A 27,189-nucleotide genomic window follows, 5' to 3' on the forward strand; every position below is an offset into this window, starting at 1 on the left:
GTTATTAAAATGTATTATCACAAATTTGATTAAATTAAAGTGGGTGTACTATATTGAGTATATGTGATGTAATTATATATGATATGTATGTATCTTGTAATAATACACATTATCTTTATATATCAGGTGACTATAATCACCTGATATATAAAAAATAATGTACTGCAGTGATTCTCAAACTGTGGTATGTGTACTACTATTGGAGCAGCGGCTCTATCTAATGGTATGCCAAAGAATCACTTGATGAAAGTACAGTGTTTTATTTTACGATATGCAAACACAGTGTTACTGTTCAAACTGTGTAATGTTACAGGGGCCAAAAATATTAAGTATACTCGGGCCGTACGTTTGACACCCCTGTTGTGTTCAGTATGATTATGTATTACATTTGGAGAGCCCAATCAAACGACTCGGCCCCCTTTAGTCTACTCTAAACCAAACTAAGTTAGGCATAGAGTATTTGACTCATGTCAGTAGATATTCAAATGCTTAAAAGGGAATAATTAATGTGTTATTGTTTAGGGATTATTTCTGTTATGGGAAATTTAAACCCAACAAAAAGCCTACAACATATTTGGGTGCAGCTAGCAAAACTCGGTCAAGATAACCAATTTTTTTAGCCCATTCAGACACACCTTAATGAATTATTGAAGAATTGTTTTCAATTTACTTACTGCTTTGTCTTGAAGGACAACATTACAGTTGTCTTTCGTCCATTTCGCCAGTAGATGTTAGCATAGAGTCGTCTTGCCGCCCATCTTGAGTTCCTTATCTCAAGCCCGCGGCATAAAATCTGATGCAACTGGTTTGCCTGTTAAAGAGCCCGCCCTCTAATTATCAAAGTGCACGTGATTGGGTAGTTTTTGTCACGTTGATGAACCATGCGATTCCATTGGCTCTTACACCTGTCCGTTAAATGTTCCGCCCTCAGGTACAGTACAACTGCACAACATATATTCTACTGTGTTTGCCTGCCTGTGTGTACTTCAGGGTTTTGTCTTAATATTGGTAAGTCTGCCTCTCTTATATAGTCCAATAAATTGTTTTTTTCTTAAATGTTAAATGTTGTAATGGCTATTGTTTCGGAAACTGTGTTAGCTCTATGAAGCAACGATCTAGTGCAAGAGTTTGTTTACAACTTTAACTTTTTTTTTTCTTTTTTTTTTGTCAAATGCAAATGATAGCTAAGGCAATAAAGTTGTCATTTGGCTTTTCCTAACAAGAAAATAAATGCATTCTTAAGTGTTCTTGAACTCTAAATATAAATATTTGATACCCTTGTACTCTTTTGAAGGAGGTTTGCATTCTTTTGGAGCTGAGTGTTACTCAACTGGATTTGAGTTATAAAAATGGTTTTACAGTGACTAACATTTTAAAGTTAGAGTTAAACCCAATGATTGTCACACACACAATATATGTGGCGAAATTATCCTCTGCTTTTGACCCATCGCCCTTGATCACCCTCTGGGTGGTGAGGGGAGCAATGAGCAGCAGCGGTGGCCACGCCCCAAATGATTTATGGTGATTTAACCCCCAATTCCAAATCTTCATGCTGAGTGCCAACCAGGGAGGTAATGGGTCCCATTTTTATAGTCTTTGGTTTAAACTCACAACCTACCGAACTCAGGGCGGACACTCTAACCACTAGGTGTGGCACATTCCTAAAATGGAGCATCTTTTGGCTATTATTTCAGGTAGTTGTCAAATAGAGCAGTGGTCCCCAACCACTGATCCGTGATGCATTTGCTACTGGGCCGCACAGGAACATTAATTATGGGCCTGCTGCAAAGCGTTTGATTGATTGATTGATTGATTGATTGATTGATTGATTGAAACTTTTCTTAGTAGATTGCACAGTACAGTACATATTCCATACAATTGACTACTAAATGGTAACACCTGAATAAGTTTTTCAACTTGTTTAAGTCGGGGTCCACGTTAATCTATTCATGGTAAATGCAATCAGCCCATATTACTATTGCTCATACTTCAACTTGTATTATCATAGTTCCGCACGTTTCTCTTACGATTAATACTAGAGGAATCGGCCAACGGACAAAGGGTGGTGGTATCGACCCAAGTAGGATTAATGTCGATACTAAGTGGAGTACCGCTTCTGAATTGATACAAGCGATATTTTTCAGTTCGCGTCCATGTTTATTTTCATGAATATGCGATAGACCAGGGTTCCCCAAACTTTTTGACTATGGGGCCACATTGGGTTAAAATAATTTGGCTGGGGGCCAATTTATATTATGACATTTATATTTTTTATCAACAATTTATTCGCTTTATGCTGCACTCATTTTATATGTATATATATATATATATATATATATATACATATATATGTATATATATATGTATATATATATATATGTATATATATATATATATATATATATACATATATATATCTATATCTGTGTGTGTGTATATATTAATGTGTATATATGTGTGTGTGTGTATATATACGTATATACGTATATATATGTGTGGGTGTAGATATATGTGTGTGTGTGTGTGTGTATTTATATATAAATATGTGTGTGTGTATATATATATGTACATATACATATGTATATATATATATATATATATATATATATATATATATATATATATATATATATATATATGTATGTATGTATGTATATATATATATTAGTGGTGGGCAAATTAATGCGTTAATTACGAGTTAATTCATTAATCTATTAACGCCGACAATTATTTTAACGCGCATTTGCGTATGTTGTTTACATGCTTTTATCTTGTTAACACCTTTTCTTAACAAGATGGCGTCGCCCGGACGGGCTTCGGCGTCGAGGAGCTCTTGGTAAAGATGGAACATTTGGCAAAAAATACCGGACAATCCTGCAAATTTCATGGCTGGCTTACAGCGTGGTCACTCCGGGATCACTTATGACCGCCAGACAATTCTGAATGTGGATAAATCGGGCGGTTTTGGACTGAATGACGCGTGCTTGCTAGACCGGCTAGCTAGCATGGGAATACTTCGCCGGCTACATCCAGCGGCCTGTGAAGCAGCGGAGTATATGTGTTGTCTGTCTATTTATGAATAATGCAGACGAGGAGTGTTGGCTGAGTTCTTAACGTTTGCTTTCAGAGCGTGCATATCACAACATACAAGATGCCGTCATGGCGACACACAACCTTTACCGGGCTACCGCGCATGCTCGTCACTCCTGTTGCATGCTGGGTAGGGTAGTTCTTTATTTCCCTGGCTCATAACATCACAATATAGTACCATGTATATGATGCGTTCAATTTATCAAAGCACCAAGCAAACAATCGGAAAATTCCCATCATATCAATTCCTAAATATGGTCATAATTATTTTAAGTGCACTACGCAGAATAAACACAACATTATTAATATTGCTACTACAGATAATTTGATCAAAAATTCCCTAAAACAGCCCCCTACCTATAATATAGGTTTTTTAAACATAAGATCACTGATAAAAAAAATGTTTCTGCTGTTACCTCAGAAATTGCCTGTTCAGATGTTATGATTGTGGCTCAGAGATTTGTATGTAGATTATATTTACTTTCCATAACAAACAGGATAACTTAAATACCCTGGCAGTGGCAATAAGCTCAAATGTTTGTATTTACATTTTTTGAGTTGATTTTCATAAAATATGCTCTTTAACTGCTACTGTTTAACAAGGACTGATTTAAATTGTGTTTGCACAACAAATGTTTTGGCGCTTTTGTTCATGTGGGAGAATATTCCAATAAAGGTGCACTACACACTACTTTTGAATTCATTATTGGGCTTTGCGTATACAATGCAGTTAATCGCGATTAATCGGAGAAATAGTGCGATTAACTTTGATTTTAAATTTTAATTGTCGCCCAGCCCTAATATATATATATGTGTGTGTATATATATGTATGTGTGTGTGTGTGTGTATATATATATGTGTGTGTGTGTATGTAAATATGTACTGTATATATAAATGTGTGTGTATATATATGTATACATGTACTATATATATATGTATATATGTACTATTTTTATATTTATATATATATATGTATATGTTTTGTGTATATATATATATATATATATATATATATATATGTGTGTGTGCATATATGTATATAGACTAGAAATTGTCTGTAAAAAAGGCATTATTGACAAGAGAGGGAAAGAAAGCATGGTTAGTAGTGATGGGTACAAGACTAGAAATAGTCTGTAAACCAAAATAGCGCTTAAACCCAAATTCTGTATGAGCTCAGCTTATGCTGAGTTCCTTAGGGCACTTGTTCAAATCCAGCTCGATGGATCACTCATTACGCTTTTACCATGAATTGGTTAACGTGGAACCCGACCCCGACTAAAGTTGAAAAACTTAATCGGGTGTTACCATTTAGTGGTCAATTGTACAGAATGTGTACTGAACTGTGCAATCTACTAATAAAAGTTTCAATCAATCAAACAATAGTGCGTATTCAGAGCGCATGTGTAAAAAATATATATATCCATCCATCCCATCCATTTTCTACCGCTTATTCCCTTTCGGGGTCGCGGGGGGCGCTGGCGCCTATCTCAGCTACAATCGGGCGGAAGGCAGGGTACACCCTGGACAAGTCGCCACCTCATCGCAGGGCCAACATAGATAGACAGACAACATTCACACTCACATTTTTTTTAATTTAAATGAAGATATGAAATAATCCTAAATGAAATACAATGACTTGGTTTATATTATTGTATCTACTAGGTCATAAAATCAGTGTCAGTTGAGTCGGTCCATAGGTTGCCTGTAGGGATTTTTAATGTCCAGCAGATGTCAGTATTTAGTTACACAGTAGCAATACAGTTTTGCAATATGTCAAAAGGTTGTACGACACCTCATCATCCTATCACTAATTATCACACAAATCTGGAAATTTCAAGGCTTCTATCTGCACTGAATATAATCAGTCTTCTTAATTGTCAAAGACATTTTGAATAATCAAGTAATCTAAAACACAAGTCAAATGACAAACTCAATATGAAGTTTTACCTTTCTACAGAGCTTTGTTTATTCTTGTTGGATGGCATCTGGAAGATTGACACAGGCATTTAACTTTTCCACACACCATCCTGAATCACGGTTTCAATCGTAGTCCATGTTAACTACCAAACCGTACCTTAAAAGGGTTGGTTGAACAACTATAAGGACTAGCAGGTTATTGCTATTGTTGCTGGATGGCACAGTACTCATGGACTACATTTTTGGGAGATTCCGGCTGAAATTGATGGGACGTCTTTCAAAGTTCCACATATACCATCTGATTCTAATTGTTCCAACTTCAAAATATTCAGCCTGTTCAGGAAATGTGTGCTCGACTTCAACAATGCTAAAAATAACCGAGGATTTCAGGTTGTCGTCAACATTGGAGCATTTACACGCAATTCCTTTAGAAATTGCCTCATCTAGTTTTAAATGTGTAATAAAAAAAAAGGAAAATAACTAAAAAAAAAATAAAACAGTACAACATTTCCACATGTTTTAACCTATTCAAACCATTCCACCTTAGACACATTGCACCATTCTGGAAATTCAAACTTCCCCTTTTCCTATTTCAAAAAAAAGTTCAGGATTTTCCAGAATTCCTGCTTTTCCGAAGCCCCATTTCTACCATTTTTTCTGGCGACTACTCCTTCCACATTTTTCAACGCGTGTTATCTGTTCCACCGTCGAAGCTTTCCTCTTAATCAGAACTGGAAAAATTCTGGGTTTTTCCGAAATTCCGTATTACCATTTGTCATTTCAACATATTATTACTTCAACAATTCTCCACCGATTGAGAAATTGTCCAAGACATCAATAAATTTAGATTAGATAGTTCTTTATTTATTCCTTCAGGAGTGTGAATGCCTTGACAGAAGATACCACCTGATTAAATGTAAAACTACAAAGAGCAGACTGCCAAAGATGCCAATGACTCTTATACCACAGGATTTTTTATTTTTTCAAATAATAATCAAACGTCGCCGTCAGTGATGCTATTTGAAACTGAAATAATATATTTAATAAGTATAGAGAAAAAACAAGGGGACCGGGCAAAAGCAGCGAAGGGCTGCCCGCCGCAGATTGAGCTACATAGTCCTTATAGCTGTTCAACCAATCTTTTTAAGTTACGTTTGGGTAGTTAACATTGGCGCAATGTTGCATCGTACCTTGGTAGATGTTCAGCCAACCCTTTTAAGTGACGGTTTTAAGAAGTACCAAATGTTGAAACCGTAGGTCAGGATGGTGTGTGTAAAAGTAAAATGCCTGTGTCAGTCTCCCAGTTAACATAATTGTTAAAGCAAATAATCTGATGAAAGTTATGCAAAAAGCTGACATTCCATATTGGTTCAGACATAGACAGATGATTTTGATATGCTATCCACAAAGTGTCAGACAGTAAAATAGACTGTTAATGTTCTACTAACAGCTACAGTCTTGGGCCTTGAAAGTTGTAACCTGTCGACAATTTTGGAAGGAGTACACGTTTTGGAAAACTGGAATTCTGGAAAGTCCTGGACTATTTTTGAACTTGGAAAATGGGAAGTTTGAATTTCCAGAATAATGCAATGTGTTGAAGGTGGAATGGTTTGAATAGGTTAAAAAATGTGGAAATGTTGTATTGTTGTTTCTTTTTGTTGTATTTTTTTTTCCTTTTTTTTATTAGACATCTAAAACTAGATGAGGTAATTCCTGAAGGTATTGCGTGTGAATGCTCCAATGCTGAAGATGAACTGAAATGTATATATTAATGTGTATATATGAGTGTGTATATACGTGTATATATATATGTGTGAGTGTAGATATATGTATAAATATGTGTGTGTATATATATATGTGTACATGTATATGTATATATATATATATATTTACATGTTTTATGTGTGTGTGTGTGTGTGTATGCGTGTGTGTGTGTGTGTGTGTGTGTGTGTGTGTATTTATATATAAATATATGTGTGTGTGTATATATATATATGTATATATATATATATATATATATATATATATATATATATATATATATATATATACACATATATATATATATTTTGTGTTGTGGTTTGTTTAGCCCTTTGAGACACTAGTGATTTAGGGCTATATAAGTAAACATTGATTGATTGATTGATATATATACATATGTGTGTGTATATATATATGTATGTGTGTTTGTGTGTGTGTGTGTGTGTATATATATATGTGTGTGTGTGTGTGTGTGTGTGTGTGTGTGTGTGCGTGTGTGTGTGTGTGTGTGTGTGTGTGTGTGTGTGTGTGTGTGTGCGTGTGTGCGTGTGTGTGTGTGTGTGTAAATATGTACTGTATTAAAAAATGTGTGTGTGTATATATATGTATACATGTACTATATATATGTACTATATTTATATATATATATATATGTATATGTTTTGTGTGTGTATATATATATGTGTATATATATATATATGTGTGTGTGTGTGTGTGTATATGTATATAGACTAGAAATTGTCTGTAAAAAAAGGCATTATCGACAAGAGAGGGAAAGAAAGCATGGTTAGTAGTGATGGGTACAAGACCAGAAATAGTCTGTAAACCAAAATAGCGCTTAAACCCAAATTGTGAATTATATTTGTATTCTGTATGAGGTTTTTACAGTTGGATTTTTCGTGAAGGCGGAAGTAGAAAAGTGGATGGGAGAGTGAACCAGAGCCCTAAGATATACTGGTTTTGTTGAGTTTGCCTTCCATAACCAGCCATAACGGAGGGGGGGTTAAATGCTTCATATTGCAGCCAATATTTAAGAATTCTAATTTTGGTGACTCAGTTGTGAAACCTCAAGTTGTGCAGAGAAACATTTCATTGGTTGGACAATCGCGCTGCTAGGACGAATTCAACTGCAGAAAATGTGTGGGGAAATTGCAGGGATTTGACAAAGTTGTGAGGCACCGCATAATTAGCAGGGGTTGGTTGAATTTCTGTGAATTGGGATGAGCGCAACTTTGCAAAATTCTGGAGGACCTGAATTATGATGAGAATCGTCCCCTTGAGGATTTCTGTGACTGCGATGTAGCCCACGATGAAAATGAAATTGATGCCCTTGTTCTAAGCCTGGCTAAAATGATGAGAGATGACTGGAACTGAAGTTTAACAGTTAGTTTTACAAAATAAGAGTGAGTACAAACAACAGAAATACCAGCGCTAAGGGCAGAGTGTCGTGCTGTCAAGAGGTCGAAACAATCTCTCTAATGCATTGAAACTGAAACTTAAACTTAAGAATTGAAACTGAAACTTAACCTAATGTGTGTGCTTCAAGCACACACTTTGTCCTCCACTCTCTCTCTCCAGGCTTGTACCTCATGACATAATTCCATCGGAAAGGAAATTCTTTTTTTCAATCATTTTGGAACTTGCAGGCGTATTTATTTTTCTTACTCGTCGTCGCCATGTCTCTTCTTCGTTCTTCTGCTTTGTCTCCTTCTTGTTGTGCGTGCAGTTGTGCACTGAGCTCCAAAAGCCATAGATGTAATTGTAGCTTCCTGTAAGAGTTAGTGCTGCAAGGGGGTCTGGGTATTTGTTCTGTTGTGTTTATGTTGTGTTACGTTGTGGATGATCTCCCGAAATGGGATTGTCATTCTTGTTTGGCGTGGGTTCACAGTGTGGCGCTTATTTGTAACAGTGTTAAAATTGTTCATACGTCCACCCTCAGTGTGACCTGTATGACTGTTGACCAAGTATGATTTGCATTCACTCGTGTGTGTGTGTGCGTGTGCGCTTGAAATTAATGTTATCATTAAACCATTTAAAAGATCATAACAACGTGTCAGCGTTTCTTGAAATCTTCACCTAAAGACCATTGTTATATCCATCCAATGCTACATTATTATGTGACTGGGCCGGCACACAGTGTATATGGAGGTAAAGCGGACGCCTGGACAGCATGCGGCTGTTAAGGAGTGAAGGTTTCAGGTGAGAGAGGACGCTAAAGGCAGTGCCTTTAAGGCACGCCCCCACTATTGTTGTCTGGGTGGAAATCAGGAGAAATTCTGGCGAACGGTTGCCACAGGAGATTTTCGGGAGGGGCACTGAAATTCGCGAGTCTCCCGGGAAAATTGTGAGGGTTGGCAAGTATGGGTGACGCTATTCACGAATTTTTAAAAAAAAAGGGCCAATTTAATGGGTACATACCCTTTTAATGGACGATTGCTCGGAGACAAATGGCAAAAAGACAAGATTACCTCCTCTTGTAGCTCAGCCATACTTTCACGTAACTGTGTGCTTAACGTCTCATTTTGTTCACAATAGGGCTGGGGGATATATCGATATACACAATATATCGCGGGTTTGTCTCTGTGCGATATAGAAAATGACTTTATCGTAATATTCGAGTATACGTTCTCACGCAGTTGCTTTTAGCTGCGGCCATTACACTACAGGCTCTTCTCGCTCTTTCCTGTCTCTCCTTTTCACAGACAGCAAGCGCACAAACTTACACACGTCACATACTGTCACCTCATACGTCACATACGTATACGCCCTTGCAGAGCAGAGAGGTAGCAGCATGGGTAGCGTTAGCTGTGATGCTAGCTGTAATACGAGAGAAAGAATGTGCGAATGAAGGAATAATTAATTCCCAAGAAAAACAGCAGGGGTCCATCGTTTGTCCATGGTTTGGCTTTAAGTGGAAATATGTCGAACACACAACCGTAATTTGTCAAGTGTGGGCCAAAAGCGTTGCTATAAAAAGTAGCATCACTGCTAATATGTAGCATCATTTGAAAAGTCACCTGCTAGAGAATGAAGAGAGTTTCATAACGTCCGTAGTAACCTACCACATAGCGAAGGACGAATACTATTTGATTTCCTATTATGCACACTGCAATAAGTCAGTGTTCAAAAACAAGAAAAAAAATACAAAAATGAGGGGTATTTTACTTGAACTAAGCAAAATTATCTGCCAATAGAACAAGAAAATTCAGCTTGTCAAGACTTTCCAAAACAAGCAAAATTAGCTAACCTCAATGAACCCAAAAATACCTTAAAATAAGTATATTCTCACTAATAACAAGTGTACTTTACTAGGTAGGAAAAAAAAAGAGACTTTTTTGCTCAATATGTTGAAAAATATTCTTAAATGAAGTAAATGCCAGTGCCATTGTCTCGACATAACGATATGCGCTTGGCATCACGATTTTTTTTTTCATGCTTGAGGTAAGAAATTATTACTTTAAAAAAAGTGGATTTATACTTGTGAGTGTTGATGACACAGCTTTGCAAGAGTTGATATTCTAGTTTCAAGCATATTTTACTCAATATAGATCATCAAATCTCAGCAACAAGCTGTAATATCTTACTGAGATCATTTAGAACCAAAACAAGTAAAACACTAACATAAAATCTGCTTAGTGAGAAGAAATATCTTATCAGACAGAAAATAAGCAAATATCACCCTTATTTGAGATATTTCATCTTACTTAGATTTCAGTTTTTACAGTGCAGCTCATTTATATTTGACACTTAAAATGTCTCTGACAATCTTACACTTTCTGTTTTGGAAATGACATGAACGTTTGTGCCACTGCTTAATAACTTTTTTTTTAATAAATACAGTTTTGATCAATTGCCTTTGTTGTGATTTCCTTCTCTGCATGAAAGTTTAAACTGAGCATATATGTGGTTGTTTATAAATTAATTAATGTTTTTGTGCGGCCTGGTAGCAAATGCGTCACGGACCGGTGGTTGGGTACCACTGCTATATGATATATGTCTCAACGTCCTTATTAAAAATGGCGTCCATTGGCAGGTAGAATGAGTGTGGGCTTCATAGGAGCAGGCCAGGTGGCCCATGCTCTGGTCCGAGGTTTCACAGCTGCAGGTATGTTTTACATCGGACGCTCACATTTCATCTGATTGCAGTCAGGCACTAATAAAACAAAAAAAACATGTGCATGTTTGGCTATTTAATTAGGTGTAATTGCCAGTCACAAAATCACGGCCAGTTCCCCAGAAACAGATCTCCCAACGGTCCAGGGACTCCGGGTGAGTATGTTCGAGTCTCATGAAGATAAGCTATTGTGTGCTGTCCCTAAGTAAATAATGTAATGTGAATGTTCGCAGAAATTAGGTGTGCATTTCACTACGAGCAACAAAGAAACCGTGAACAAGAGCGACGTCCTCTTCCTGGCGGTGAAGCCTCATATTATTCCGTTTGTTCTGGACGAGATTGGACCAAACATCGAAGATCGTCACCTTATCGTGTCCTGTGCTGCGGGCGTCACCATCAGCTCCATAGAGAAGGCAAGTCAGTATTCAGGTTTAAATCTGTTTATATAACTCTTCCTTTATTCATAACTTACTCCTGGACATTTTAAAGTGTTTATTCTCACTTAATACAACATATAACTCTTCCTGTATTCATAACTAACTCCTTGTTGACATCTTAAAGTGTCTGTACTCACACCATGCAAGACATAACTCTTACTTTATTCATACCTAACTCCTTACTGACATCTTAAAGTGTTTATACTCACACAATGCAATATATAACTCTTCCATTGCAAATAACCAACTCCTTAGTGACATCTTAAAGTATTTATTCTAATGCAATACAAGATATAACTCTTCCTTTATTCATAACTAACTCGTTGACATTTTAAAGTGTTTATACTCACTCAAAGCAAGATATAACTCTTCCTTTATTCATAACTAACTCCTTATCGACATGTTAAAGTGTTTGTACTCACTCAATGCAAGATATAACACTTGCTTTATTCATAACTAACTCTTTAGTGCCATCTTAAAGTGTGTATTCTCACGCAATACAAGATATTACGTTTCCTTTATTCATAACTAGCTCATTGACATCTTAAAGTGTTTATACTCACTCAAAGCAAGATATAACTCTTCCTTTATTCATAACTAACTTCTTACTGACATTTTAAAGTGTTTATACTCACACAATGCAATATATAACTCTTCCATTGTTAATAACTAAATCCTTAGGGACATCTTAAAGTGTTTATTCTAACGCAATACAAGATATAACGTTTCCTTTATTCATAACTAACTCATTGACATCTTAAAGTGTTTATACTCACTCAAAGCAAGATATATCTCTTCCTTTATTTGTAACTAACTCCTTATTGAAATCTTAAAGTGTTTGTGCTCACTCAATGCAAGATAAACCTTTTTATTAATTCATAACTAACTCCTTACTGGCATCTTAAAGTGTTTTTACTCACTCAATGCAAGATATAACTTTGTACTTTATTCATAACTAACTCCTTTTTTGATATGTTAAAGTGTGTATTGTCACGCAATACAAGATATAACTCTTCCATTATTAATAACTAACTCCTTAGTGAAATCCTAAAGTGTTTATACTCGCTCAATGCCAGATATAACTAACATTATTCATAACTAACTCCTTATTGACATCTTAAAGTGTTTATTCTCACGCAATACAAGATATAACTCTTCCTTTATTTATAACTACCTCATTGACATCTTAAAGTGTTTATACTCACTCAAAGCAAGATATAACTCTTCTTTTATTTGTAACTAACTCCTTATTGACTTCTTAAAGTGTTTGTACTCACTCAATGCAAGATATAACACTTGCTTTATTCATAACTAACTCCTTATTGACATCTTAAAGTGTTTATACTCACACAATGCAATATATAACTTCCATTGTTAATAACTAACTCCTTACTGACATCCCAATGTGTTTATTCTCACGCAATACAAGATTTAACTTTTCCTTTAATCATAACTAACTCCTTACTGACATCTTAAAGTGTTTATACTCACACAATGCAATATATAACTCTTCCATTGTTAATAACTAACTCCTTAGTGACATCTTGAAGTGGTCATTCTAACGCAATACAAGATATAACGATTCCTTTATTCGTAACTAACTCCTTATTGACATCTTAAAGTGTTCGTACTCACTCAATGCAAGATATAAGTCTTACTTTATTCATAACTAACTCCTTATTGACATCTTAAAGTGTATTCTCACGCAATACAATATATAATAATTCTTTCTTTATTCATAACTAACTCCTTACTGGCATCTTAAAGTGTTTATACTCACTTAATGCAAGGTATAACTTTTTACTTTATTCATAACTAACTTCTTTTTTGACATCTTAAAGTGTGTATTGTCACACAATACAAGATATAACTCTTCCATTGTTAATAACTAACTCCTTAGTGACATCGTAAAGTGTTTATAATCACTCAATGCAAGATATGACTAACGTTATTCATAACTAACTCCTTATTGACATTTTAAAGTGTGTATTCTCACGCAATACACGATATAACGCTTCCTTTATTCATAACTAACTCCTTACTGACATCTTGAAGTGTTTATACTCAGAGCAAGATAGAACTCTTCCTTTATTTGTAACTAACTCCTTATTGACATATTAAAGTGTTTATACTCACTCAATGCAAGATATAACTCTAACTTTATTCATAACTAACGCCTTATTGACATCTTAGAGTCTTTATTCTGACGCAATACAAGATATAATTCTTCCTTTATTCATAACTAACTCATTGACATCTTAAAGTGTTTATACTCACTCAATGCAAGATATAACTCTTACTTTATTCATAACTAAATCCTTAGGGACATCTTAAAGTGTTTATTCTAACGCAATACAAGATATAACGTTTCCTTTATTCATAACTAACTCATTGACATCTTAAAGTGTTTATACTCACTCAAAGCAAGATATATCTCTTCCTTTATTTGTAACTAACTCCTTATTGAAATCTTAAAGTGTTTGTGCTCACTCAATGCAAGATAAACCTTTTTATTAATTCATAACTAACTCCTTACTGGCATCTTAAAGTGTTTTTACTCACTCAATGCAAGATATAACTTTGTACTTTATTCATAACTAACTCCTTTTTTGATATGTTAAAGTGTGTATTGTCACGCAATACAAGATATATCTCTTCCATTATTAATAACTAACTCCTTAGTGAAATCCTAAAGTGTTTATACTCGCTCAATGCCAGATATAACTAACATTATTCATAACTAACTCCTTATTGACATCTTAAAGTGTTTATTCTCACGCAATACAAGATATAACTCTTCCTTTATTTATAACTACCTCATTGACATCTTAAAGTGTTTATACTCACTCAAAGCAAGATATAACTCTTCTTTTATTTGTAACTAACTCCTTATTGACTTCTTAAAGTGTTTGTACTCACTCAATGCAAGATATAACACTTGCTTTATTCATAACTAACTCCTTATTGACATCTTAAAGTGTTTATACTCACACAATGCAATATATAACTTCCATTGTTAATAACTAACTCCTTACTGACATCCCAATGTGTTTATTCTCACGCAATACAAGATTTAACTTTTCCTTTAATCATAACTAACTCCTTACTGACATCTTAAAGTGTTTATACTCACACAATGCAATATATAACTCTTCCATTGTTAATAACTAACTCCTTAGTGACATCTTGAAGTGGTCATTCTAACGCAATACAAGATATAACGATTCCTTTATTCGTAACTAACTCCTTATTGACATCTTAAAGTGTTCGTACTCACTCAATGCAAGATATAAGTCTTACTTTATTCATAACTAACTCCTTATTGACATCTTAAAGTGTATTCTCACGCAATACAATATATAATAATTCTTTCTTTATTCATAACTAACTCCTTACTGGCATCTTAAAGTGTTTATACTCACTTAATGCAAGGTATAACTTTTTACTTTATTCATAACTAACTTCTTTTTTGACATCTTAAAGTGTGTATTGTCACACAATACAAGATATAACTCTTCCATTGTTAATAACTAACTCCTTAGTGACATCGTAAAGTGTTTATAATCACTCAATGCAAGATATGACTAACGTTATTCATAACTAACTCCTTATTGACATTTTAAAGTGTGTATTCTCACGCAATACACGATATAACGCTTCCTTTATTCATAACTAACTCCTTACTGACATCTTGAAGTGTTTATACTCAGAGCAGGATAGAACTCTTCCTTTATTTGTAACTAACTCCTTATTGACATATTAAAGTGTTTATACTCACTCAATGCAAGATATAACTCTAACTTTATTCATAACTAACGCCTTATTGACATCTTAGAGTCTTTATTCTGACGCAATACAAGATATAATTCTTCCTTTATTCATAACTAACTCATTGACATCTTAAAGTGTTTATACTCACTCAATGCAAGATATAACTCTTACTTTATTCATAACTAACTTCTTATTGACATCTTAAAGTGTTTATTCTCACATAATACAAGATATAACTCTTCCTTTATTCATAATTAACTCCTTACTGGCATCTTAAAGTGTTTATACTCACACAATGCAAGACTTTACTAATCCTTTATTCATAACTAACTCCTGCTTGACATCTTAAAGTGTGTACTATTTATTTGCAGAAGCTACTGCAGTATCGCAGTAATCCAAAGGTGATGCGTTGCATGACCAACACTCCGGTGGTTGTGCGTGAAGGGGCCACTGTGTATGCAACAGGCACTCATGCAGAGGTGGAGGACGGAAAGCTCCTCGAGCAGCTGATGGCCAGTGTGGGATACTGTACTGAAGTGGAGGAGGACCTGATTGATGCTGTAACGGGCCTGAGTGGCAGTGGGCCAGCTTATGTGAGTCACTTCACTCATGCTGAAGTATTGATTTGAACTAGCAGGTGCCTAAAGCCAAAGCCTCTTTTATCCCTCGCCCTATGGTAATGTGTGAATGGAAAGACATTGTGAATATGCATGTGTGAATGGACATATGTTTACAAAAATGTATTTTAATGTGTGTGTGTGTGTGTGTGTGTGTGTGTGTGTGTGTGTGTGTGTGTGTGCGTGTGTGTTCTTGAATTTCTACCCTTCTTGAGACATCAACAAGGAAAAGTACCTTCCATATGCGGACCGGTGAACAAGTTAGGACCGGACTCACCGTCCCAATACGGAAAACCATTGCATCAAAATAGAAAGCCAAATAAAACAGTCTGTGAACATTGCTCCAAAGTCAGGATTTTTTGTTGATTAAATGATCATACAAAAGTAAACATTGACAGGTGTAGGCAGCTAAAGAAGGACTTCCCTATTCATCCCCGAAAAAACCCGCCAGGTGAACAGCTGATTTTTACGACTTCCGGTGCTGACATTAGACAAACCGCGTCCCATATGTGACCATAGGATGAACAAATACACTACGGTACTAAGACTATAGAGTCCATTAACAGTCAGGTTCTACAGCTGGGTTGTCCAAAGTGAGGCACAGGGGCCATCTGTGGTGTGTGCCTCGTTTGTCATCAGCCTTAAGCACATTATAAATTACAAAAAATTTAGATCTCATTTGCACCCCAGGTGGTGAAATCCATCAAAACTAGAGTGAACCAAAAAGGAGGGATTTTTCAAATTGACTGTTTGTCGGTTTTAAAAGTGCTCCCCCTCTGGCCAACATATGAAATAACAAGTGTGTGTAAAAATGTAAAGTGTTTCCCCTCTGGCAAACATATGAAATAACCAGTGTGTGTAAGAAATTAAAATGCGGCCCCATTGGCCAAAATTCATAAAAAAAATGTATATAGAGACATACTGTAATAACTAAACGAAGATTAAAAAATAATTACAAACAAGAAAAAGATAAATATATATATACTTATCTACAGTATATATTACACTTTATATATCTGGAGAGAGTGGTCCGAAAGAGGTCGGCACTTTTCGGAGGTCTCAAGAAGGTAACAAATACAAATGTGTGCGTGTGTGCGTGTGTGCGTGTGTGCGTGTGTGTGTGTGTGTGTGTGTGTGCGTGTGTGTGTGAATGGATGACGGTCCATGGGCATTATAAACTAAAATCACGATATACATTGCAGCTCTCCTTCAATAACGGTATGTATATATATATATATATATATCCATACATACATCCATCCATCTTCGACCGCTTATTCCCTTTGGGGTCGCGGGATATATATATTAGCGGTGTGGGAAAAAATCAATTCGAATACGTTGTGCGATTCAGAATCGATTCTCATTTTTAAAAAATGTATTATTATTTTTTTTTAATCAATCCAACAAACCAATACACAGCAATACCATAACAATGCAATTCACTTCCAAAACCAAACCTGATCCAGCAACACTCAGAACTACATAAAACAGAGCAATTGAGAGGAGACACAAACACGACACAGAACAAACCAAAAGTAGTGAAACAAAAATTAATATTATCAACAACAGTATCAATATTAGTTATAATTTCAGCATAGCAGTGATTAAAAATCCCTCATTGACATTATCATTAGACATTCATAAAAATGTAAAAAAAGAACAATAGTGTCAAAGTGGCTTACACTTGCATCACATCTCAAAAGCTTGACAACACACTATGTCCAATATTTTTACAAAGATAAATTAAGTCATATTTTTGTTTCATTTAATAGTTAAAACTAATTTACATTATTGCAATCAGTTGATAAAACATTGTCCTTTACAATTACAAAAGCTTTTTTTTTTTTTAATCTACTACTTTGCTTGCATGTCAGCAGACTGGGGTAGATCCTGCTGAAATCCTATGTATTGAATGAATACAGAATCGTTTTGAATCGGAAAAATATCGTTTTTGAATCGAGAATCGAATCGAATCGAAAAAATCGATATATTATCAAATCGTGACCCCAAGAATCGATATTGAATCGAGTCGTGGGACACCCAAAGATTCGCAGCCCAAATATATATGTATATTTATATATATATTTAAAGTGTAAAAAGTTGCGACACCCCTTGTTCACATTATGCGTATCATTTTAATGAATCCGATTTCACACAGTTTCAGCTGTAAAAAGATAAATGAAAAAATCTAAACATCAAGCCCATTTAGCCCATGTTAAACTTTTCCTCTCTATAACCCTGATTGTGGTCTTACAGGCGTTCACTGCTGTAGAAGCCCTTGCTGATGGGGGAGTGAAAATGGGCCTGCCCAGGAGACTCGCTATACGCCTCGGAGCCCAAGCCATGCTGGTATGTACAACATAGATTGTACACTAATTATGTGTGAACCACATCTTCCCAAATTGTGTACGTGTAAGAATATAAGTGTTGTCAAGCCATTAGAGAAATGAGCACTTAGTTAATTATCTGTATTAATTTTTTTTTTTTCAATACCACATATAAATGGCTGAGAAAAGCTGTCAACTTAAAGTTATTTTGGTGTACATTATCGTGGCAGATCAAAAAAAAGTGGCTTGTGGAAGTAATTTATTGTTTTTAACATACTTGAACTGCCATTAACTAAAAATAAAACATCAGGTCCATATCAAATGCTGAAGTAACACAGTACGAACACTTTTTACAGCAATAGGTATTGAATAAGATTGTTTATTTTCCTCCACTTGTGCTGATGTATACAATGAATATATATATATATATATATATATATATATATATATATATACAAGTCAAGACTAAGATGTAAACTTTGTAGAACATTTTTGATGGATCGAAGGAAATGTTAGCTTCCTTCGACTTTCCTAACTGTCAATCACATCAATGTTTAACATTGTTTCATGTTTTGCATCGAACGTGTTAAACCTTATTTAATAAAACAACATGCACAAGTTTTAATTTCATTTCATCATCATTGTACATGAAATATATCACTATATCGATTTTAAATATAATATACACATAAATGTACATAAAATATATCACTATGTTAAAGTTAAATATAATCATTGTACATGTAATATATCACTATATTGATTTTAATCAATCAGAGTAAATTCATGTTTGTTTAAATAGCCCTTAATCACAAATGTATCAAAGGGCTGCACAAGCCACAACGACATCCTTGGCTCAGATCCCACATCAAAAACATCGAAAACTCAACCCAATGGCACAATGAGAAACCTTGGAAGGGACCGCAGATGTGGGGACCCCCGTCCCGGCTTACTGGTGCAATAGATGCCAAGTGGATACAGTTAATAATGTGAGAGTCCAGTCCATAGTGGAGACAGCAGGGGATCATCTTCAAAGAAGATAAGTCAGCAGCGCAGAGACGTCACCAACATTTGCACAGAGGAGTAGTCCATCCAGGGTCCCGGCTTGGAACAGCTAGATTCTCCTCTGTGATGGCGGATCCGTGGTCACCTGATAACCTCTCCACGCAGGAGAGTAGGGCTGATCCGAAAAGGTCAAGATCAACTAGTCTAAAAAGGGGTCTATTTAAAGGTTAGAGTATTCAAATGAGTTTTAAGATGGGACTTAAATGCTTCTACTGAGGTAGCATCTCTAACTGTTACCGGGAGGGAATTCCAGAGTACTGGAGCCTGAATAGAAAACGCTCTAAAGCCCGCAGGCTTTTTTTGGGCTCTGGGAATCACTAATAAGCCGGAGTTCTTTGAACGCAGATTTCTTGCCGGGACATATGGTACAATACAATCGGCAAGATAGGATGGAGCTAGACCGTGTAGTATTTTATACGTAAGTAGTAAAACCTTAAAGTCACATCTTAAGTGCACAGGAAGCCAGTGCAGGTGAGCCAGTATTGGTGTAATATGATCAAACTTTCTTGTTATTGTCAAAAGTTTAGCAGCCACATGTTGTACCAACTGTAATCTTTTAATGCTAGACATGGGGAGTCCGAAAATAATACGTTACAGTAATCGAGACGAGACGTAACAAATGCATGGATAATGATTTCAGCATCGCTAGTGGACAAGATGGAACAAATTTTAGCGATATTACGGAGATGAAAGAAGGCTGTTTTAATATCACTTTTAATGTGTGACTCAAACGAGAGAGTTAGGTCGAAAATAATAACCAGATTATTTACTGAGTCACTTTGGGTAATTGTTTGGTTGTCAAATGTTAGAGTTGTATTATTAAATAGAGGTCGGTGTCTAGCAGGACCGATAATCAGCATTTCCGTTTTTTCGGCGTTGAGTTGCAAAAAGTTAGCGGACATCCATTGTTTAATTTCATTAAGACACGCCTCCAGCTGACTACAATCCGGCGTGTTGGTCAGCTTTAGGGGCATGTAGAGTTGGGTGTCATCAGCATAACAGTGAAAGCTAACACCGTATGTATTTTTAATGTCACCCAGCGGCAGCATGTAGATGCGGAAGAGTGCGGGGCCAAAAACCGAACCATGTGGAACTCCGCATATATATGCACCTTCTTTTATAAATGCAAACACTCTGCAACTTATTGAAGTGAAGTGAATTATATTTATATAGCGCTTTTCTCTAGTGACTCAAAGCGCTTTACATAGTGAAACCCAATATCTATGTTACAATTAAACCAGTGTGGGGGCACTGGGAGCAGGTGGGTCAAGTGTTTTGCCTAAGGACACAACGGCAGTGACTAGGATGGCGGAAGCGGGAATCGAACCTGCAACTCTCAAGTTGCTGGCACGGCCACTCTACCAACCGAGCTATACTGCCCGCTCTTTTAGCCTGCACTACCATGAGCTAATGCAACAAGATTTCGTTCTTATCTGTACTGTAAAGTTCGTGATTTAAATGACAATAAAGGGACTCTAAGTCTAAGTCTCTAATAATAATAATAGAATACAATAGAATGGTATAGAATAGAAAGTACTTTATTGATCCCTGGGGGAAATTCAGCACCACAGCTCGCTCACAATAGACAATAAAAATAATAAATAATATATAACATATATTATATATATAATATATGGATAGTATAAATATATTCTACATTTAAGTGCAGTCAAGAAAGAACATATACATTTTACAGTCTGATGGCTGTTGGTATGAAGGACATCCTGTGTCGTTCCGTGTTACATTTTGGGAGTCTGAGCCTTCCACTGAACGTGCTCATTCTCTCTGCAAGGTCCGAGTGTAGTGGGTGGGAGGTGTTGTCCATAATGGCTTGGAGTTTTGCTAGACTTCTCCTCTCTGACACCACCGCCAGAGAGTCCAGCTCCACTCCCACCACGTTACTGGCCTTCTCTACCAACTTGTCCAGTCTGTTTGTGTCCCCCACTCTTAGTCCGCTGCCCCAGCAAGCCACGGCGTACAAGAAGGCGCCCGGCACCACCGACTCGTAGAACATCTTCAACATCTTTGTACAGACGTTGAAGGATCCTAGCCTCCTGAGGAAGTAGAGGCGGCTCTGTCCCTTCTTGTAGAGCTAGGGCCTGTGATCAGCGTTGCTACGCAACCTTATGTATAAGTTTATGTGTAGGGCATCTGAGTCTGAAAATGACATAATCACTGTGTTAACGAACCCTGGCTACAGTTCTGTTAGATACTCATCTGGACTGTGGAACCATTGGCACACATGTTTGTATGTTAGAAACTGACATTTGGGCTTTATGTTTCTTTTTATTGTTTTGTTTTTTTAATGTTTTAGTGTTTTGTTTTTAATGTTTTGTATCTGCAATAAAGATTGATGATTAATTAACATAATTAGATTGATTGGCAACACTAAAATTGGCTGTAGTGTGTGATTGCGATTAAGTAGTAGAAAATGGAAGGACGGATGGAACCTGACATCCCTCAACAATATACTAATGTGCACGTAAACTTTAAGAGTTGGCAGGCACACAACAGTTATACCGACCTGCACCACTATGTGTCACACTTTGCTCAACCTCCACTCTTGGATTGGCCCAAAAAAATAACACTTTACCATTTGAGCATGATTGGCACAGGAACATATTTTCCTCACAGACCAAACTGAATTTATTCTTCATGTTCCGCCCCCAGCACAGCGTTTAATTGAGCCCGTCAGACCAAATCATGTGGGTACATTATCTCGCATAATATTATGTTAATCGCTTGTCACGTTGCTTATTACCGAAGCGACTCAGTTCAGTGACTAGACCTTGAATACAGTTTCCTTATAGACACACCTTATTAATATGGCAGAATGTGGGTTTGCATTAAGGTCAAATTCAAGCACTCTTCAAATCCTGGACACTCAGAGAATAGTCGCCCGACATAATTAGTGCTCCACTGATACGATCTGTGGATCTTCTTTTGTGGTTTGTGTCCTCCAAGGGGGCAGCCCGAATGCTCTTGGACTCCGAGCAGCACCCCGGGCAGCTCAAGGACAACGTGTGCTCGCCAGGGGGCGCCACCATTCACGCCCTACACGTGATGGAAAGCGGCGGCTTTCGCAGCCTCCTCATCAACGCCGTGGAGGCCTCCTGCGTTAGGACGAGGTAACTGGAATGAAGAAAACGTGGTGCATTTGTGACGTAGAAAGTCCTATCTTGTTTGTGATGCACGAGGGGTTGCGGACGATACACGATATAAATGATAGAAATTTGGCCGACGATAGAACTTTTAATATTATCGGTACATTGTGATAATACACGCTGATGGCACATTCTGGCTGTGTCCCGTATATTTGACAGCCACAAGCGAGCAAAAGCGTCCTTCATTTTCTTTAGCATTCTCGTGAGTGGCAAATTTTTCTCCAGAGTGTACTTCTAAGTCCACAATCCTCGCCTCTATGGCGGCAAATAAACTGTCTCTTACAAGTATCATCCCTGGAGGACGAGGATAGCTAAACAAGCTAAAACGTAAACAAGTGTGGTCGGATTGATACAAACATTGTGCCCCATTCAGCAACAAGTTACTATCTTTTCCTCTTCTATTCTTCCTAAGTGATTTCCTAAGAGTCATGACCTGTTCTTAAACGGCCAAATAGTTCCACCTGCTGTTCTTAAGGTGATGAATGCCAAATGGTTAGCGCATGCGTGTCTATCATAATTTGCATGTAAACACGCCCTTATTTCCCCAGTATGCATATGTAAACACCCTTAATTCTGTAATTTGCATAGGTGAACACCCTTAATTCCCGATGTAAGGGCACAATTCCGGCAAAAAAGCCGTACATCAAACACAAGGAGAAAACACAAACAGATTACAGAAGAGAAATTCGTATTATCCCGCGAGGAAATACATAATGTCAAAACGTAAGTTTAAAAAAGGGGGGGACTGCTGAGGTAGACTAAAGCGTTCAAAAAAATATTGGTCACTTCGGGCAAATAGGTCTACATGGTTGTGAAATATCCGCTCCCTTCCCAGGGCACGAGCTGCGGCATCTTGCAGTAGCAGCAAAAGCATTACCATTGTGTGAGTTCAGTTGCAACAGGGTGTGAGAGGCCTGTTGGTCTTTTAATAAGAGTACTTGTAGATTTTGTTCTTACCAACGAACAAATCCAAGCTAAGAAAACATTGGTGAATACAACAATCTCCTTAAAAAACTTTGTAAGTGGGTCTAAGAACAAAATGTGTTCTTAAGAGCGGTTGCTGATTGGGGCCCATTGACAGTAACAATACCAAGTCGTATAGTATCAGTTCGATACCACATTGGTTGGATTGTTATTTTTTTACCATCAAAAAATATTTTGTTGTTTTTGTTATTGTTTACAAAGTCAGGAAATACATCCCTGAACATTGGAGAACTTTAAGGGCAAAACACAAATGATTTAAATCAGAGTCAATACTAGATCATAGTTTAAATATTTAACTGATACTGTTACACCGCCATATTGTGATTTTGTCTGGTTGTAATTGTGATCAAAAATGTAATCATTGTATGATCTTAAACATTTGAAGTATCAGTATTATCATTGATTGGCCCGATATTGCCCCTGTAAATACTTGATATTAGATTGATACGCAAATGTGTAGTATCACCCAAAACTAATGTACGGAAGAATACATGTTTATTATTAACAGAAGTGTACCTTGAACAATGTTATAAATCATCTGGAATGATGCAATATGCACCAGCAGTGTTTCTTAAACTGCAAGTGCCTCCTAGTGGTCCATATGGTTACACTGTTCCACCACTTGTGACAGTAATGACAATATCAAACACAAAAAGTCTGGGGCGAAAGTCATAGAAAAGTGTCTTAAGTGCAAAAATTATGACTAAAGTGGTGAAGCTGTATTTTCATTTGCACTTTAATTCCATTGACAGTTTATTAAGTAAACATATCTTAATATTATTTATATTTGATTAGGTAGAATTTATCAAGTTTAGCACTGTGTAAATCAGTATTTATGACCCCCTTCTTTTGAAGTACATTTAATTAATATTTATTTTTGCAATCAGCCTGGCCTAAGCCTTGATAATAATCTTTGTGAGTAACACATGATTTCATATAATTCGACACGGTTAAGCCTGTTTAACTGTGAGTAGGTTAGATATTAGGGATATTAGGTTAGGGACGGCGTGGCGCAGTGGGAGAGTGGCCGTGCGCAACCCGAGGGTCACTGGTTCAATTCCCACCTAGAACCAACCTCGTCACGTCCGTTGTGTCCTGAGCAAGACACTTCACCCTTGCTCCTGATGGGTGCTGGTTGGCGCCTTGCATGGCAGCTCCCTCCATCAGTGTGTGAATGTGTGTGTGAATGGGTAAATGTGGAAGTAGTGTCAAAGCGCTTTGAGTACCTTGAAGGTAGAAAAGCGCTATACAAGTACAACCCATTTATCATTTATATAATTTTTGAATACAATTAAAGTCAAGAGTAAGATTGTTAATTCATTAATATTCAAAAGGGCCCAGGGCCCCTCTCCAGTGGAAAAGTTGGACCTCGAGGTCAAAAAGGTTAAGAACCCCTTTGTTACAGCAAACATCAGCTACTAAATTCGAAGCACTTGTAATCTGTGTTGAACTGGTTGTATTTGTATTAGTGGTTATCGTAGGAGGCTGCAATATAAATCGTAATATAGACTTTAGACCAGGGGTCACCAACCTTTTTGAAGCCAAGAGCTACTTCTTGGGTACTGATTAATGCGAAGTGCTACCAGTTTGATACACACTTAAATAAATTGTCAGAAATAGCCAATTTGCTCAATTGTCCTTTGATGAATAAATCTATGTGTATATATATATATATATATATACATATATATATATATATATATATAATGGGTATTTCTGTCCGTCATTCCGTCGTACATTTTTTTTCCTTCTACGGAAGGTTTTTTGTAGAGAATAAATGATTTAAAAAAAACACTTAATTGAACGGTTTAAAAGAGGAGAAAACAGGAAAAAAATGAACATTTAATTTTGAAACAGTTTATCTTCAATTTCGACTCTTTGAAATTCAAAATTCAACCGAAAAAAAGAAGAGAAAAATTACCTAATTCGAATCTTTTTGAAAAAATTAAAAAAATAATTTATGGAACATCATTAGTAATTTTTTCCTGATTAAGATTAATTTTACAATTTTGATGACATTTTTTAAATAGGTTAAAATCCAATCTGCATATTGTTAGAATATATAACAAATTGGACTAAGCTATTTTTCTAACAAAGACAAATCACTATTTCTTTTACATTTTCCAGAACAACATTTTTTTTTTTTTTAATTCAAAAGACTTTAAAATAAGATTTAAATTTGATTCTAAAGATTTTCTAGATTAGCCAGAATCATTTTTTATTTTTTTATTTTAATCATAACAAGTTTGGAGAAATATTTCACAAATATTCTTCGTAAAAAAAACAGAAGCTAAAATGAAGAATTAAATTAAAATGTATGTATTATTCTTTACAATAAAAATAAATAATTTACTTGAACATTGATTTAAATTGTCAGGAAAGCAGAGGAAGGAATTTAAAAGGTAAAAAGGTAAATGTTTTTAAAAATCTTAAAATCATTTTTAAAGTTTTATTTTTTCTCTAAAAATGTCTTTCTGAAAGTTATAAGAAGCAAAGTAAAACAAATATATATATATATATATTCAAACAAGTTTAGACCAAGTCTTTAAAATATTTTCTTGGATTTTCAAATTCTATTTGAGTTTTGTCTCTCTTAGAATTAAAAATGTCAAACAAAGTGAGACCAGCTTGCTAGTAAATAAATACAATTTAAAAAATAGAGGCAGATCACTGGTAAGTTCTGCTATTTGAACTATTTTTAGAACCGGCCAGCGGGCGACTCATCTGGTCCTTATGGGCTACCTGGTGCCCGCGGGCACCGCGTTGGTGACCCCTGCTTTAGACCATATCGCCCATCCCTATTATGCACTTTTGTTTCCAAGGGAGCTTCAGTCACTTGCAGACCAAGAAAAGATCTCTCCAGCCGCCATCAAGAAGACAACTCTGGACAAAGTGATGCAGCAGCCAGGAGTGACCATGGAGGCGGTTGGAGTCCGATCACGTGGGATCAGCGTCTTCAACTATAACAACCCCAAAATTAAGAAGAATTGACATTTTGGGTAGACCTTGGACTGGTCGCCAGTCAACCACAGGGCACATAGAAACAACCAACTACACTCATATTTACACATCTGGACAATGTGCAATTAAAAAACGATGCAAACTCCACACTCAGGTGTTCCGGTTGAGATTTGAACTTATGAGTCGGAAGCAGGCACCACTGTGCTGTCTTTTATGCAAATACTGTATGTACAGTATACAATTCTATATAAACTTTACACTGTGTGGTCTCAATATTGTGTCCTTTACTGCCGCTGTTTATCTCAATTATTAAAATAGGTCAACAAATTGAGCACGTGTTGCAAAATGTGATGATATATTGCAAAGTTTAACCACTTTATCACAAGGGTGACATGCAGGCTATTTCACCTGATATATTTAACTTCCTTGCATGTTTTGAAAATTAATCTAGTCGTCCCTCGCCACACAAATACTACGGCTTAGTCACATGGCATATATTTTTTTAAGCATATTATACACATTTTTTGCCCTAAATTAAGCATATTTAGACATTAAAAATAGCTACATATGCTGAAAATATCAATACTACAAAAGTATTGGCCACTGGATGACACCAAACCAATCAGATCACGCTGTTCGGTATCTTGGATTGAATACATGTAAAGATGATTAAACTGTGTTATTTCATGTCTAGAGGGCTCTCATAATGTTAAAAAAAAAAAAGGCTTTATACGCTCGAAGTATGAACATATTTGATTTATAATGAATGACTCCTACTTTACGGAAATCGATTTATTACCAATTACTGAATTATATTTATATAGCGCTTTTTTCTATGGATGCAAAGTGCTTTTCATAGTGAACCCCAATATCTTAGTTACATTTTGGGTGGCACTGGGAGCAGGAGGGTAAAGTGTCTTGCCCAAGGACACAACGGTAGTAACGAAGATAGCAGAAGTACCTGATTAGTGATCGAACCT

General features: G+C 36.1%; 1 protein-coding gene across 1 annotated transcript; it reads left to right on the forward strand.

Annotated features, from left to right (window-relative positions):
* The first annotated feature begins 912 nt into the window (after positions 1-912).
* Positions 913-26,482, forward strand: LOC133541081 (pyrroline-5-carboxylate reductase 1, mitochondrial-like). The gene is made up of 8 exons (XM_061884169.1): positions 913-1,008; positions 10,803-10,874; positions 10,968-11,038; positions 11,117-11,296; positions 15,463-15,684; positions 17,965-18,057; positions 22,065-22,228; positions 26,071-26,482. Exons 2-8 carry the CDS (start codon positions 10,808-10,810, stop codon positions 26,237-26,239), a joined length of 966 nt encoding a protein of 321 aa, XP_061740153.1. The 5' UTR covers positions 913-1,008; positions 10,803-10,807; the 3' UTR covers positions 26,240-26,482.
* The last annotated feature ends 707 nt before the right edge of the window (positions 26,483-27,189 follow it).

The sequence above is a fragment of the Nerophis ophidion genome, linkage group LG23 (assembly GCF_033978795.1).
Source record: "Nerophis ophidion isolate RoL-2023_Sa linkage group LG23, RoL_Noph_v1.0, whole genome shotgun sequence".
Taxonomy (NCBI): Eukaryota; Metazoa; Chordata; class Actinopteri; order Syngnathiformes; family Syngnathidae; genus Nerophis; species Nerophis ophidion.

Bases quoted from the DNA above. Each gene is read 5' to 3' on its own strand.
- LOC133541081 (XM_061884169.1), top strand. From the start codon at position 10,808: ATGAGTGTGGGCTTCATAGGAGCAGGCCAGGTGGCCCATGCTCTGGTC. The intron at 11,039-11,116 runs GTGAGTATGTTC...GAATGTTCGCAG, and splicing joins CAACGGTCCAGGGACTCCGG to AAATTAGGTGTGCATTTCAC. The intron at 11,297-15,462 runs GCAAGTCAGTAT...ATTTATTTGCAG, and splicing joins CCATCAGCTCCATAGAGAAG to AAGCTACTGCAGTATCGCAG.